Below are 16,408 nucleotides of genomic sequence, written 5' to 3'. Positions count from 1 at the left end.
TTGTCGAAGCCTGCTACGCTCTTGAAATTTTGACCTTTCAATTGCACATTTGTCTCAGCAGACAAAAGTTCATTTCGTCGGAAGAACGGGGATCTCATTGATCCTCCTTAGCATGAAATCGGAACGAGATATCGCACGTGTTGGTAATTATTCGCGAATAAGTTAAAAGTAAGTGAAAGAACGGAGCAAAGTCAGATAGAAATTATTCTAGAATGAAATACTTTTAATAATATTTCCTACTTTGTTTCCTTTTAATACTAGCTCTATTATCATTTATTTTCAAATGTACGTTTCTTTACGCTTCTTTGACACAAACACGCACCTGTACATTCGCAGAAAATCATGTACACGTTGGAGATTAATCACAAAGCTTGCAGTGGACGTTACGTACAACGAATAAGTGGTCCGTCAAACTCGAACGTTGCTCGTAATGCCTTTGAACGCACGAGCGAGTTTACCAGTTTTCCTGGAAATTCCTGAACCCTAGGAAAAGTGGAATACCACCGAGAAGGCTAGCACGAAGGGGAAAGAGGGTAAGTTCCTTCGATTTGGCTCGCAGGAGAAGAAAGATGGCGTCTCGTCCTCGCGAAGGTGTGGGTAGATGAGAAAAGGCACTCTTTTCTCACACAATCGATATCAGTTGCTGGATATATATGCGCGTTTCATCCAACTTGTTTCTCATTTTTCTATCGGGTACATCCATTTTTCTTTCTTTTTTTTTTTTTTTTATTATCTACCGAGAATAATGCGGACTTTCGGTTCCGTAGGTGCAATTTTTACAAGCGATAACTAACGGTTGATAAGCGTTTTATACCTTTTCGCTATCTGTTTAGATAATGTCTTAAAAAAAAGCATTGCACTATAGCTCGTCGATACGATTACGTAATAATCTACCGTACGTAGATCACTCGATGGTTCACACGCTTATAACACGCAATAATAGTAAAATATGTTAAATAAACGAGAGTCTTGTCATGCGTATAATGTAGAATGCGTACACAGGTATACAGGTATAGCGCGCTGTTTCCTTCGCAGAATAGCGAAAAATTCTTTTACCGTCTATATATGTATGTATACATATATATATGTGAATTTTATGTAAGAAATACATGGAACGAAAAATATTGAAAATGATTTTTATTGTTATAGCTTAGCTTTACGATTTATACTTTGGATCGTTGTGAACGTGTAAATAGGTTGGTAGATTAACAGCATTGTTAATATATCATATAAACAGGTTGGTAGCGGCTAGCTGGTAATGTATGACCGCTTGTTAATTCAACAAACATACGTAGCTTACATTTTATTAATCGAACGTTTGTCACAACCAGAACAGACACAATATATGTAGATCAAAATATATCATACCATGTATCAAAATAACGTTATTCTCACCTTATAAGCTACAAACACGCACGCATACATTTTTAACGTTTTCTTATATCGTGTGTACGTATCTATGTACGAGACTAGATGTAAAACTAATCGAAGTACCAGCATCTGTGTGTATTTTTATCAACGAATGAGATACCGATTGTAAATTGTACCCCGAGTTTTATCGCGAATGTATAAGACAGTTTTCGATCGCGTGCTCTAATAGAAATGCGAGAAGTCCGGAAAATGTCGAAATTGAATAGAAATCTTTTGAATAGAAATTCTGTCGGTAGAAAAGTGGGAGCGACGGGTAGAGCGTGATAAAAATAATTGTTGGTACTTACTTGAAGAAATCGTCCTTGCAAAAGACATGGCCGTTTCTTGCGAAACATTTATCAGTCAATCTTGCACCGCAATCCCGGCACGTGAGGCACCTTGCATGCCAACACCTTTCCAGAACTCTCAGAACGTATTTGTCCAAAATCGCTTCCTGACAGCCTCCGCACTTTGGTATCGATGCTGTAACATTCGACAGAAGATCGTTTAATACTTAAAGATGTCGTTAAAAGTATCTGTCAGAAACGCGAGGACCTGGAACTTGTAGGTGCGGGTTGGATTCTGTAACTTTGTCTGTACGTTCTACGATATAATCTTAACTGTACGTCCTATAATTTAATCTTAACTATAAGATCTTTCAATAAATTGCGATTATTTATTAGCTCGACAGTTGAAATCGTGATAAATTAAAGTCGTAAGATGATCGAAGTCTAAAGTTTCAGATTTAGTCAAACTATATTACGAGAGCGATATTGAGAAGAAGAAGAAGAAGAAGAAGAAGAAGAAGAAGAAACAGGTTATCGAAATATCATAATTGCAACAGCACCTTACGACATAATATAAGTTTTCGTAAATGAGAATGTACCACTGACTATATACTTTAACTTTAAGTTAAGTTATCACCAACTTAACTATATAACTTTATTTACGATTTAACTTAACTATAATACAAATTACGTGCACGCAATGGTCTCTCCAAGCGTCTGTAACGCGAAGATGATACCGTGACGATCATTATTACGACGATTCTAAGTCATATGATGCAGGACCTTGTGATTTCTACGTAATAACTATATCGTAATCTTAAAATCGACTCTGTATTACGCAAATGAAATCCGTACAACCTTTGAATTACAATTACGTAGGTAATTTCTATCATCCGATCTTCGTTCGTATAAGACAACAATCGATAGTTCAGTCGCAGTCGGTGAATCTTTGCAAATTCAACTACACGCTAATTTTTCTCTTCTACAATCGATCTTGTTTCTCGATCGAGCAATTACACGATTTCAAATTACACGGTTCTCTGCTTTGGTGCGCTAAGTACGCCGAATATCTGAATTCTTCGGCAACGTCTCCTGGCTCCTCCTCCTCCTTCTCCTGACTTAGTCACATCAGCTTCGACACTTAACTATTGCAATATTACGTGTAAATACATAAACTTTTATCTGGCTACGCGAGCCATCGGAACGCAACTCGATCGATCAAAAACCGACGTTCCTCACTTACAATAGAGGATTTCAGGAAGATTGGCCGGCAAATCGAGTTCCACGGCCGGTTGATCCAGAGGGTGCATCTCGTGGTGAGGAACGCCGTCGAAGCTGGCGACGTTCGCGACGTTTCCGGTGCTACTACCGTTCCGCCGGACGTTTTGTGAGTCCGGGCTATCGCGTGGCGGTGTCAAGACATCTTGACGAGCGCGCCGATACATCCCTTCCAGAGGTGAAGCCTCACGGCCCAACATTTCCACGCTTATCATAGTCATAATTGCGTTTTTCGATCGAATTTACGCAGCTTATTCGTTCGTCGTTTTAAACGTTCCGACAATTATTTTCTCTTTTCAATAGAATTTCGATATTTAACGAGCCCTGATATTTCAGATATCGCGATAAATTACTTCGCGAGACGATAAATATCGTTTTATCGGGATTTGTTCCTTTGGTTTATGAAATTGTATTTTCATTAGATTTAATGTTCCCTTCCATTCGTTCGACGTCGACCAGGTAGGCACGAAATTAGCTTTCTTCACAAGGATGCTCCGCGATGAGTTTTACTCGACGCTTGTGATTATGTTCGCGAGCTTTTATCGTCTATATTCTTTTCTTTCTCACGTTACCTGGTTTTACCCAGGCATTTATTTATTTCATTCGCATTTACGTTACCAGCACCTAAATAGGACACCTGTCTCGCCATCATCCTTCGCTATTCTTCCTTATGTCTATTTATATTCCTCCTTTCTTCACGCCGTGTGCTTTCACTTGTTCGTTTATTCCTTCTCCTCGCACCTTTATCTCCCGTTTCTCTTAATTTCGTTCGAGTACCAACTTGTAGTGGTTCGTTCCTGATCAAAGCAAAAGTCTTAGCAATGGGTAGATAGTGAGCAACATCAAAGTCCTAAGTTCTACTCAACACCGCGCCAAGCGTTCATTTCTAAACGACACGATGCGATTAATTGCAACTCGATGATCTCGTCGAATCTCGAGCGACGTACGTCCTTTCGTCGATTGTCCACCGATTAATTCACTTTCACTTTCGCCAAAGAACGAGCAGTTCCAAGCTCTCTACCTAGTTCTTGGCGATGAACGTTCTTCGAAAGAGCGGGCGAATTTATCGAACCGTTTAACGTCGGTTCGGCCGGACCATTTTTATGCCGTGCCATTCCTTCGGCATCGGATCGGCGGAGATATCGGCACAGTCGTTGGTGGAGCGAGAACGAGGTAACGGCGATAGATCATCCGCACTGCCTATCGGTCCATCGAAGCGTCATCGTTGTCGGAGATAACGAGAATAATGGGAATTCGTTTGCAACGTCGATGCGAGCAACGTCGGTGAAAGAAGATCGCGATACAGAGAGTAGCGAAGGAGCGATCGACGCGATCGGTGTAACAGTACGCGAACGACTGTTCGAACGATGTTGCAGCTGCTCGTGCGCACGTGACACTCGTGGGTGTGGTGGTTTTATGGTGGGGCATGGGAGAAAGCTATTGGGTGTGGCTCGCACCCACGCTTCTGACGCTGTGTCGCCGATTGGCGAGAAGATCGACCGCCTCCAATATGGCGATCATCGTACCGCGAAACGTCTTGCGAGGGAGCGACGCGACGCTCTTCCGACTTCTTGTTACTCGCTTGGGTGCCGATGATGCGCCGTTGACACCGCGATGATGCGCCGCGAGGACGACAGTGAAGCTTCTAGAAACCTGCACGGCATCTGCCTTTGCCTGGCCATGCGTAAACTTCGCGCTTCTCGAAGATCGTTTCGGACGAGGAATACGCAGCAGAAGCGCGTCTCTTCGTATCGAGCGATGACACTCGCTGAACAGACCGAGAGCATTTGCTCTCGAACGAATTATACGCGTTTGGAAGACGGGCCGAATCGGTAAGAATCGTCCGAGCGATACGGACTCGAGAATAAGGCAGAAGCTTATGCGACTGTTGAAAGACGCGCGCGACGCGTGATTACAACGACAAAGAGTGCGTTTCTTGCTTGTTCGTTGATTGAGGCTGGTTCGTAGGCGGATCTTCCAATGCCGCGCGGTTAAATACACGAGGAAGGTCGGCATTCGTCAACGTGCAACACTGAAATTCATCAAAGACAGCCGAGACACGAGCGAATCGGCAGAGGGAAGGACAAAGAGCCAGCCCTCCGTTTAAGTATGCGGTGGCATTATGCGCGACGATCATCCGGCGTCGTATCCGCGAATCCATTTCCACGGTTACAACGCAACGATGGCCACGGTTTCTATTCGTTGGAATCGTCGCGTAAAAGAATTCGTTGGCCTCTGTTCGGCGACTTCCTTTGGCATCGTCTCGGGAGTTGTGCCGTTTGCGAAAGGCAAAGGAGAAAGTAGGTGGAGTGGGCGAGGGAGCGAGCGAAAAGAAGCAGAGGAAAAAAAAGAAGAGCAAGACGGGCGCGCAGGAGATGAGAAGGGAACGGCGGAGAAAGCAGGCTGAGTAGGAGGGGACAAAAGGATTGGAGCGAAATTAAGAACAGCCGAGCCGGGGGGTGAGGGTCGCCATTTTATAATCTTAGTCGAGATCAGTCGTGTACCTATATGTACTCTTTTTCTCGTTGCTGGCTGGCTGGCTGGCTGGCTGGCTCGTGCCCGCGCGCGCCTATCTACACCGAAAAGAATAACTCGACGAGGGTACAGGCCGACGTGAACGTGTATAAGTAGACGCATAGACGCGTCCACCACATGTGAAACGGCACGCTCTCGATAAGAGTCTTTGTCTTTCACGGTAGCGTCAGATGGCTGATATCTTTCTGTTTGTTCTTGTACCTACACTCGCTCCCTTCGCCTTTTCGTATGGAAGTTCTGTGTGCCCCGTGTGTTACGATGTTCCCCGGTGCCGTTCGAATCCTATCGTGGCATTTTGGCGCTCGTTAACGGCGTTATCGATGTCGCGATCGGCAGCGCAAGTAGCGTAGGGTTTTTCAAGGCTGGCGTTGTTAGAACGCGATAAAGATCCTGCTCTTTTATCGCTCGGACCGCGATAATAACGGAGTTACGGGTACCTACAGGGTAATCGTACCTAGCATGGAACAACAGCTAACGCGGTACGCTGCGATATCTCGACACCGGCCGACAACATCGGTCGGCAACGGTGTAAAATATTTCGGTAGAAGCACGAGGCTGTTACAGTCGCGTTACAGTTTGTCTGGGAAGGCTGTCGTCGAAAGCAATTGATCGACGCGTTTCTGCAAGCGTATTACATTTATGGGGAAATGTTTTAACCTTCGAACGACAAAGACGCTCGACTCGCGCGGATATTATTGATATTATTATTCCGCGAAACTGTACGAAGGATTTTATTAGGAGAATTATCACGCAGGAAGAGAGCGAGAAAGGCATTCGTCGTTGTGAAATAAAATACTTGGTACTCTTTGCGATAGGTAATGATCCGCCAGAAAACCAGCCAGAAAACGCAATGGCGCGTAACTAACAAGCGTTATTTACCGCTGAAAAAGCCAGCCGTACCATGTGATTGGCAAATCGTTCGCGTATCGAATATTTTTATTCGTTTCTGGACCAGAGAAGGTGTCGCGTTCGCATAAATGATTTTATGAGCGTAACGGTCGCCGTGCATGCAAAGTATCGAACCATCTGTTGCCTCCGGACCCCATCCGTGTCAGGTGGAAAATTTTGCATCTTTGGTCGCCCGGATAGGCGGAATCCGATTATGATCGATCGTAAACGCGTCGATGATTTCTCCTACAGTGCCGTTTTCGTAGCCGGTATCGTTGCTCGTCAAAGTCCACATGGCAAACTTTCGCAACTGTCTCGAGTCGGCGGGTAGGGAGCCGTCCCAAGCCCGCGAGCTACCGTCAACGTATAATTTTTTCTCCTTACAACGATACGAAGCTCGATCGTCTCTCGCAAGAAATCATCGAAACTCTGGAGATCCGCCATTGAATTCGTTGGGAAGTCACTTTTGGAATCTCTTGGAATCAGCCGCGACAGCGATACGATTCCGTGGCGATACATCCGACACGGGCCGCGCGTTTCCATCGCCAAGATCCGCTATAAGGGGGTGTCTCTGCGATTGCGCGACCCCGTGATTTCCGTGGGCGTCCTCCTCGGGCTTCGATCACGCGAACCCACCCTTCGACGGTACCGTTGCACATGTCGACACGCCTCCAGGAGTCGTCCGTCACCGTAAAAAGCATCAACACGAGGGTTTATCGCGGCCTATCCAAGGGTGGAGAGATTTCGTTCGTCCACGAGTCTTCCGCCGTGTTGGCTCGTGGCAAGACTAACGACCGGCGAGAGGTGGGACGGGAGAAAAAGGGGGTTGCGAGCAGTCTGCGAACGCATCCCCGCGGCAGCGGTGCGCGCTTGACCCGACGAACGACCATATTCCTCTTTCTCATTTCGCTTACTTCGCGAGCAGAGATCTCGTAAATATCGGTCGGAGTCGCTGGCAGAAACTAGCGAAAGGTCGGGAGACGAGGGTCGGATTCGAATCATTATCGGCGCTGCCGGTATCTCCATCCCCCGAAGGGATGATGACTGTTTTCTCTTGCTTTAGCATCCACGCTGCCACGTTGCCTTTTCTTCCTCTTTCTCTGCCCTTCTTTCTTTTTCATTTTTATTTTTCTGGGCCAACGGAGGCACCAACGCGAGTGCATTCAGGTGTTTGGCTGGATATATCATAGAACGTTTCGAGGATGCTGGCATTGTGATTGGTTTTGGAGATACAACCTCTCCGTTGGTTCCCAGGCAAAATGGAATTGAAAGTTACCGAAGATCTTCACATGGTTTATACCGAGTTCTTCCATTTTGAACCCTGTTTTACTTATAAGCGACACAGTATTCGATGTCCCAAGGGTTCTAGATTCTTGAATTTGTCCTAAGAAGATATATAATTTGTCGTCAATTTGGATCAAGTGCAAATCAAACAACGTAAAATGCCAAACGGATTAAACTTCGTTAGGGTCGACCAAATGCAAAGCTAAGAGTAGGTGGCCTGATATTTATCAACGGCTGAACCAAACTACCAGCTGCAATTTCTTCTCGTTATAAAGTGCTCCGTTTGTAATCCAAAAACGAGGCAAGAAATATCGCCTGTTCGGGCACCTATTCAAAGTAGATAAAAATCGAAAAATCGTGAATCGCTCAACGCGTTTCTAGTAGGTCTGCTGCTGCTCTAGTAGCCGGAGGAGAAGGAGGAACGATGACGTTTAACGGTGTGCCGTATTTCTTCGGAGGAACCCCGCCAACGGAATATTCCATGGACGCGGGTTCAACTGGCAAAAAGACGACGTCGATGAAATATGCAGGTTCGCGCGGTTCCTGCGTTTTTTAATTTAACTGTATTCCCCGCGTGGCTAGAGGAATCGCGAGCGAGATACAACTGCATATAATCGAATTTGCGCGGAGCAGATCTTCTCTATGGGCGTTTCCATTACATCGACGGGTAATAAATTACGCCACCCTTACCGCGCAAATACGTTTGAATTTATATCGGCCGGTCCGCTTCCCTTGCCCCATTTACGCATATGGTTTTTCAGCGGACGAGCTTCTCGCTCCAACGACAGCACCGGAGGTCGCGCGCCTCGTCCAATTGATCCTTAACGCTCGCTGAATCGCGTATGAATACCAATTAGGCGTTAAAAGCGTATACACGAAACATTAGCGTAAAGAATATTCACGTTTGCCCTACCATTCGTAAATATTCCGACGATTCGATCGACTTGCAGCAGGTATAAGGTGAAATTTACCAAATTGTATTAAATCGATAACGAATTAGTAATTACAAGCAAAGCTTGGCGCGTGATCGTCAGACTATAATTATAAATGTACGTGATAAATTACCTGCTAAGTAATTAAGAAACGTGCCAATAATTGCATACTGTAGGCACTGTAACTACGTAGGTGTGTATTTATCGCTTAAATATCGCTGTTTGTATTAACATCGCAAGCATTTCCGTCAGTTTGCAAGGCTCATCTTAATCCGACGTCCAATTAAAAAATGAAGCGGTAGATCAATCAGGTCGACCGAAAAGTTTCTTTCGTTTTGTAAGCAAACGATAGATGCACATTTTCCGTTTCATATTATTTTATCGAACTACGTATGATCCGTTTTGTTCTATCGAAATAAACGTCACAACGTTCGACAGATTAGGTTTCGCGTTCGTGTAAAGATGCGTCGTTGCAAAAGACGGGTTCGTGGAAGAAAGAAAGGTCGCTTTTCGGGCGACCCAATAAAAATAAACAGCTTATCGAGCAACTAAAATGAAATTAGCCCCGTAAGATCTGAGAATTACAAAGCTTAGTTTCGTTATCGCGTATCAAGGTATCGCTTTGGAAGGTACAGACGTTTGCGCGTAGCGAAAAGTCGTTGAAAGACGGTATCGCCGCGGAAAAGGAACGATTAAATAAAAGCCGACAGACTCTATTTCGAAATTCAGCCATTTCGAAGTCGCGCTATGCATCTCGGCCGCCGAGAAAGGGTGAATGCCTGGTTCGGGAGCGGGTTAAGTAGCAAACACCGAGAAAAGATAATAACAAACCGTCGTTCTTGGTTGGACCAGTTTGGCGTGGTGTGGCGGAAAAATTGGCCGTCGTATTCACGCAGCTACAGCGAGCAGAACGAACGAAACAAACGGCGGTGGCGATTCCACGCGGCTACAAGAAGGAAAGAGGAGGAAGAGTTTCGTTTGGAAAGGAAAAAACCGAGCGTAGGATCGGCGGAGATGTTCGCCATGCGGGCGGGACGAGGACAAGCGAGACGATTTCTCTCGACAAGCGCCGCGACCAAAAAGCAGAAGTTAACACCAGATGTGCCATTGTGTCACGGACGTGCAGAAGCGTCGGCTGGGACAGAGAAGAACGGGAAAAATCGGGCTGAGACGAGAGAGCGCGGATACGAAAAGAGAATACGAGTATAGCGGAGTAGCAGACGAGTGGAAAAAGCGGGGACAAAAGAGAATCAGCCGGTTGAAAGAGGATGGAAAAGGCTTATGCGGAAACGGAGAGAGAGAGAAGAGGAAGGATGTAGCGCGTAGTTATCGGTACCGTGTCGACGCGGCGGTAAACAAGCGGTGCGGGACGAGACGAGGATGAAAGAGATGGAAAAGGAAGGACGAGGAGAACGAGGGAAGAGAAGAGAATGGGGGAGAGAAAGAGAGGGTTGGGTGAAGGGGCGCCTGCGTGGGTGTGCCGTCGCGGCGGTGTAACCACCGTTTCGCCAACACAACCCCTTCTTCGTCGCTTCTACCCGCGACCTCGACTCACCGACCAACCCCTCCAGCTACCTCGTCGTTTCGAATTCGGCTCCGTGCAATCCTCGTGCACAACCCTGCCCCTCCTATGAAAAGCCGCTCACAAAGGCCGACGACAGCTCCCTCTCATTGTCTCCTCGGCACCGGCCGAGATCTCTCAAACGTTTGTACGGTTAAATGGGCTTAAACGACATACGCCCGCGCATTTGCGTGCACCGGTCCGTGCTCGTTCTCTCTGAACCTTTCAAGTCCGTTTTCCCTTTCTCGCAGCCAGAGGGATAATCAAAAGTAACGCGATCCCCGGAGATCGACGACCATACCGTGTGCACCACGGACTTATGACTTTGCCGCGGATCGAACCGGGACACAGGGTGCTTAGTGCCTGGTAATCGCAGGGGTAATACAGCGTATGCAGAGAGCACGGTGGAAAATTCGCGTGGAAAAGGATTGCTTTGTTTTATTCGTTCCGATTGTTGGATTATTTGCAGCTTTAGCCTCTTAAACGCGAACCTGATTTTTCGCTACGTTAATCAAACGTTAATCCGACGATTTATTTGTATCTATTACGATTTTCGCGGACCGTGCCAAGACGCCAAGCGAACATCAGATGGAACGTGTAAATAAAAGGAGCGACGTTTTCTATGTTATCGGATAGAGTTCACTGGCAGAATGGTCTATATTGTTTGATTTACTGTTCGATTATTTCTCAAGGCGTTATTTAATAACGAACCACGAATCCAGTCGATATAAACAATCGTGTGCTATACTTTGAGGGAATGACGTGGCTCGTTTCAACCCCACCCTACTGGTTAATTTCGTAATTAAGCTGTGTAATTACCGTAATTGTTCCCGTTGCTATGTTTCTCGACCATGATTTTACAGCTTTAGCGACGCTTATTAGACGAAATATTGCTTCCAATTAACAATAATAATTTTCTGTAAATAATCTGAATCATCTGGACGTTTGTTCGTTGCGTTCAGCTGTGTAATTTAACTAAGCAAGCTTACGACTTCTCACAGATATAATTCCAAGTCCCTTTCGCCGTAAGTTCTTTTCTCGATGAGAAACCGATATACGCACGCGAAAGCGATAATTTGCTGTTTCAAGGAGAACGCGATTAAGCAAAGTGGCGAGAATCAGCCGAAGCTACCTCTTACGGATGCAGATGCTCAACGAATTTCCATTCCACGCTTTGTGCTACGCAATTTGTAGAAAGACTTACCTATACGCTTGTATCTTCGTACACGATAGAAAAGGAGAAAAAGGAAAGGAGAAAAGGGAAAAATTGTGGCACAGATCAAGTATCGTTGGGATAAGTATCGACAGAGGAAGGGAGCGATCGTTGCTGGCAATAAAATAAATCCAACCTGCCTAACCAACGACATTAATAAATCCAATATCTTCCGACCGATAAAACGGCAACCGAGCCGTCGAATTCGTTTCCTACCCTTCTGGTCGATCCTGGCCTGGCAAACAGTTGGTCCGCATGACGAAAAATCATCGGGAATTGTGCAAACACGTATAAAATGTGCACAATGTGTCCGCGGGGCCGGCTAATATGCGAATGGTTCATCGTGCCACGGAGAACCCTCGATAAAAAGCTCACGGTCCTCTTCTTCCCTTCTTTACGTGGGGTGAACCTCTGGAGGAAAACGCCAGTCACTTTAACAGGCTTTATCGATGATTACGAGATTGACAAATGATATTGATTCGGTCTCCACGCAAGTATCACACTTATGGCGATTTTTCGTACCAATGATCTCATTGTTAGACTTTGACGAGTTGCCGGAAAGAAATGGTACAAAATTAATGTAATTAAAATGCAAGCGCGAACTTAGATGGCGAGCGAACATCCAGTCTGTCGCTTGTTGGTAATAAAATCGCATCGATGCACCCGTTTAAAGTTAAGTTGCAAATTACGTTAGACAATTTATTTCTCAGCGTCTATGAGATCGTTTCGTAGCTAAAGTTATAAATTTTCCATACGATATAGGTTCGATTTCGAGCCTGTGATGTATCCGTTTCTTTAATATTTGATTCCGTTTATTCGTATTTGAATAATAATTCGATATACGCGTAAACAAGGCGGATGATATTCTAATTTAGGCGAACGTGGCTTATCCTTAGGATACAATACGGATTACACAGCGATCGAAGAAGATCGTTCGTTAAATTATCGCACGAACGCAGAATGTGGATAGCTACGCATGGCTGAAACAGGCGCCACGCAAGTAAGTGTGCCAAATGGGCTTCTCCACGAGGATGGATGACGGTCCTATGCTTAAATTATTTATGCGCGCCGCCCATTGCGTGTCCTGCATATCTACGCGCTGGCTTAGGCATATGGGGACATTAGCTACCCCATTAACCATTTTATCCGAGTATTCTTTCTATCCTAGAATCTGCCTCGGTCGAGAATGACCCATGACGGAACAGTCACCGATCAAAATGTAACTGCACGTGATTAATGTTCGTTGCTTTAACGATACGCGTAAAGGAATATCGAGGTAAACGAATAAAAGTTATTTAAATACACGTACAAATAAACGTGCGAAGAAAATGTAGCAAATTCGTAAATGTTTTCTCATATGTGTATTCGATTAAGTTAATTTATTTTGCTGCTACTCGTTGCTTTATAGCTTATGATATTTATATTTTGTTGTTTATCATTGCTTACCAAATAATAATATATACGTTTGTTATATTTGTTCCTAAAGGTATACTTACAGTTTCGAGGAAATAAGCAGAATTGTACAGGGATCTTTCGAGTACACGCGTTTCGTATTTTCGATAACGTCAAAGTACTTATCTAGACACGTGCAAGATACGCCAGATCGATGCATCAACGATCCATTTTCATATTTACGCACGTCGCAAACTTAAACTTGACGCTAAGGTTTAAAAGATAACGCCTGTGCCGTCACTTTTCCTCGCTCCTCCATTTACGCAGTCGAATGCTGTACCTCAATATCGTCTACAGTTCGCCGTGTTTCATCCGCCGTAGCTGCTACACTGGCGGATCAACGGGACGTTCGCGTTAAAATTTGTCGCCGAAGCAAGATAGTATCTTGGTTGAAAACGTATTGGAAACGGATGACCAAGGTCGTAATCCTCGCGATAGCTGTCGCGTATTCTCCGTAATCGATAATCGTTTCTATCACGTCACCCACTCGTGCCCTCTTAGCCTACTTGCTTCGAGCGTTCCACGTGTGACCGCACACCCTTGTCTCGAAGGGTGTTCGCGTTACACGCACACACGTCATATAGGATACAGTATGTAGCCACGTAACGCCGCTCCGCGCCGGCTGGTACATGTATCAGGGGGGTTAGAACATTTAGCGAGTACATTAAGGAAATTGCGTGGACTCTTCGCACCGCTCCCTGTCACAGTCGGGTCGCTTTCGCATTCTTCCGTATTAACCGCACGCGCGAGGGGATCGAGCGAGGGTCGCCTCTTTCCAACCGACACGAAAAGCTCTCGTGCATACGCGCTACCTCGTTTCTGGATGGACGACTGGATCTCCGTCCAGTCCCTGTGATCTGCAGAACTGAAAAAGATGCGCGGTCACGTGTACCTATCGTCGCAGGTACTTTGCCAGTCGCTATATCTCGTTTTATGTAGCGCGCAAACAATTAACGTAAAAGGTCTTGCAACAGTTTCCTTAGAAGAAGCAAATTCGATTAAAAATGACGCAAAACCTAGTGTACGCTCGTATACGACAAATCGTGGAAAATACAACGCAACGTAATTCCACGATTTACGTACGACGATGCGAAATCGATGTATCTTTAACGAGTAAAGGATGAGTCTAAAGGTGAAAGGACGAATGCGCGGAGTATGGTGCGGATACCGAAAGAGATTCAGAGACAAAACGGCTAACGCAAAAGGTACGCAGCGACGACGAAGCTAAACGCGAGAAAGTTTAGAGCAGCGAAAGCAAACGAGAATGCGGAACAAAGGAACAAAAGACGATAGACAGGGACGGGGAATAAAAATTCGACGGGAAATAGAAGAGAGACAGAGAAGAGCCTCGTAGGGAGGGACGTGTGCCGGCAGACCCTGATGGGACAAGTAGGGTCAAGAGAACTAAAGCAAAACTACCGGGATAGGGGTGTTAAGGGGACGATATACGTCTCTGGCCGAGGAGGGAAGATGATTTTAATCTACTATCGGTCGACTGGGTGAAACTGGCTTCTCGTTACACGCTTGTTTAGAAGAGACGAACTCTAAATTGATTCTCTACGATTGTCTCCGCTTTTGCGATACCGATAAACTGCGCGGACCGAGTTATTGAAATGAACGCAGTAAACGGTATTGTTACTTGGAGAAATAATTTATAAATAAATAAATAAATAAATAAATTGCTCACTAGGTATGCCGCCTCGTTAGGCAATTCGTAGCGTCTAACGTTGGTAAGAAAATATCGTGCGATTTGAGGTAGAATTTTTGTTACATCATCTACAATTTTATAATTAAACACAGTCACGCAATAACGGAACCGGAAAGGAAATACAGATGTCTTTGACGTCAGGCTGCTTCCATTTTTCTTTCCGAGATCGACAAACAATCCGGTACCGTGATTTTTATACAAAGCGCAACGTTACGGGTTTTTAAACACAGATATTATTTCCGGGAAAGGTCGAGTCGCCGGAAATCAAAGGGCCGCTAGGTGGACGACGCGGAGACCACGTTATTAATATTTTTTTCGTTTGCTTCAGCGAGCACAGCTGCCGTTCCTCTATATTTTCTTTTACCCGTTCGCGTTACGATTTTTAGTCGGAGGGCTTCTAATGAAAATCTATTCTGGGCTGTTCCTTTGAGGCCGCGTATTAAGGGGGTTGGTTGCGTCGATAGCAAGTTCCCTGTGGAACACGTTTTCGATCAAATTCTTTCGCCACGCTGACACACGATCATCGAAAGAACAACAAACCGATAATTTGAGTTCCTGACCGTTTTCGTATTTAAAAATCATTCGCGAGAAATACGATAAGTCGGGTTTTCGGCCTTTTACGAGTAAGTTCGGCGTTAAAATCATTTTTGGTAACCAAGGATACGAAATCGTGTTTAAATAGCTGTCTTTAAATTCTTGAACTCGTGTTAAATTATTTCATTTAATCCAATATATATATATAGTTGTATACATTGTTACAAAATTGTGTAACTTTATCATCCAGGTATTTTCGAAAAGATTGCACCTTTGAATCTAACAACGCGAACAGACAGAGTTTACATCGTCGTAAGTAGGTTTTATTTTTGATATTCCCAATTAGCCACGGAAATTTCAACCATTTTTACGACCGTATAATCATTTTGCTTCTTGCTATTGACACACAGGTATCAATCAACGAAATTGCCATTCATCATTTTCCATTAAAACGATTGCTTAGCTGTTTGTATATTGTAGTTATTATTATATCAATTATCAAGATCGATAGTTTCCGATAAGTGGTGTCGTATAATTAATATTCTTCCTATTATACCCATCGTTCCTGTTAGTTAGTATAACCATAACGAGGAAGTATTTGTCAGATTATATAAAAATAGAAAAATATCTTCTTATCGAAAAGGTATCGGTATTCGATAGATACGACTTTCGTGTAACATTTCCACTCTTTAACGCGTCTCCTCCCTTAAATACGTTAACGAACCATTGACTTTTCACGGTAAAAGGGTTAAGGGAATTGTAACCGATACGCTGTTTATGGTAGTACGAGATCCTAGAAGCCAACGGTGTCGAACGAAGTAACGAGATACTTGAGCAATTCATTGACTTGTGGAATCATTGGGAACGTTGCGTGGCGTCGCGTCGTTCAACTACTTCTGACGGGAAGCACGAAGGATACTAATTGTGAGGAAAGGGAGAACACTGAAAGGCTTCACCATCTGTCTATCGACACGTGCCAAGCTCCATTAAATATAGGCAATTCGTGATTGCTTAAATTCGCGATAGAAATTTCCGCGATAGAAGTTTGGATAGACGTTTCCTTAGCTTGATAATAAAAATTCCGTTTGTAACATAAATAAATTTTTAAACATCAATATATAACGATAAAACTGACGTTTGCGATTGACTCGGTGCATGCGATCATCGCGTTGTTTAACAAATCGTTTGTTTTTCAATTTCTTAACTTCAAATTCAATGGATAGAGAGACATGCCACGTTAATGCGAACAGCGCTATTTACATAAATGATAAATATACTTAGCTCTATATACACGCGATGAATAATAAAATGTGCCATTGCTGTGTT

At 44.4% G+C, this 16,408-nt stretch overlaps 1 protein-coding gene across 7 annotated transcripts in view; it reads right to left on the bottom strand.

The window, feature by feature from the left end:
* LOC122573361 (LIM/homeobox protein Lhx4) overlaps positions 1-16,408 on the bottom strand; it is a 71,720-nt gene that overhangs the window by 22,192 nt on the left and 33,120 nt on the right. For 5 of the 7 annotated variants that reach the window (XR_006318721.1, XR_006318720.1, XM_043739604.1 and 2 more), the window contains one exon: positions 1,719-1,893. Coding sequence is in view for 5 of the 7 variants with exons in the window: in XM_043739604.1 (XP_043595539.1) it covers positions 1,719-1,893 (175 nt within the window). In the remaining 2 variants the exon portion in view is untranslated. Of the gene's footprint in view, positions 1-1,718; positions 1,894-2,940; positions 4,301-16,408 lie in introns of those variants that run through there. The other 2 variants (XM_043739608.1, XM_043739609.1) reach the window with 1 other exon arrangement.

The sequence above is a fragment of the Bombus pyrosoma genome, linkage group LG12 (genome assembly GCF_014825855.1).
Source record: "Bombus pyrosoma isolate SC7728 linkage group LG12, ASM1482585v1, whole genome shotgun sequence".
Lineage (NCBI taxonomy): Eukaryota > Metazoa > Arthropoda > Insecta > Hymenoptera > Apidae > Bombus > Bombus pyrosoma.
Note: the sequence above shows the minus strand (reverse complement) of the source record. Positions and strands in the feature narration are given on the sequence as shown.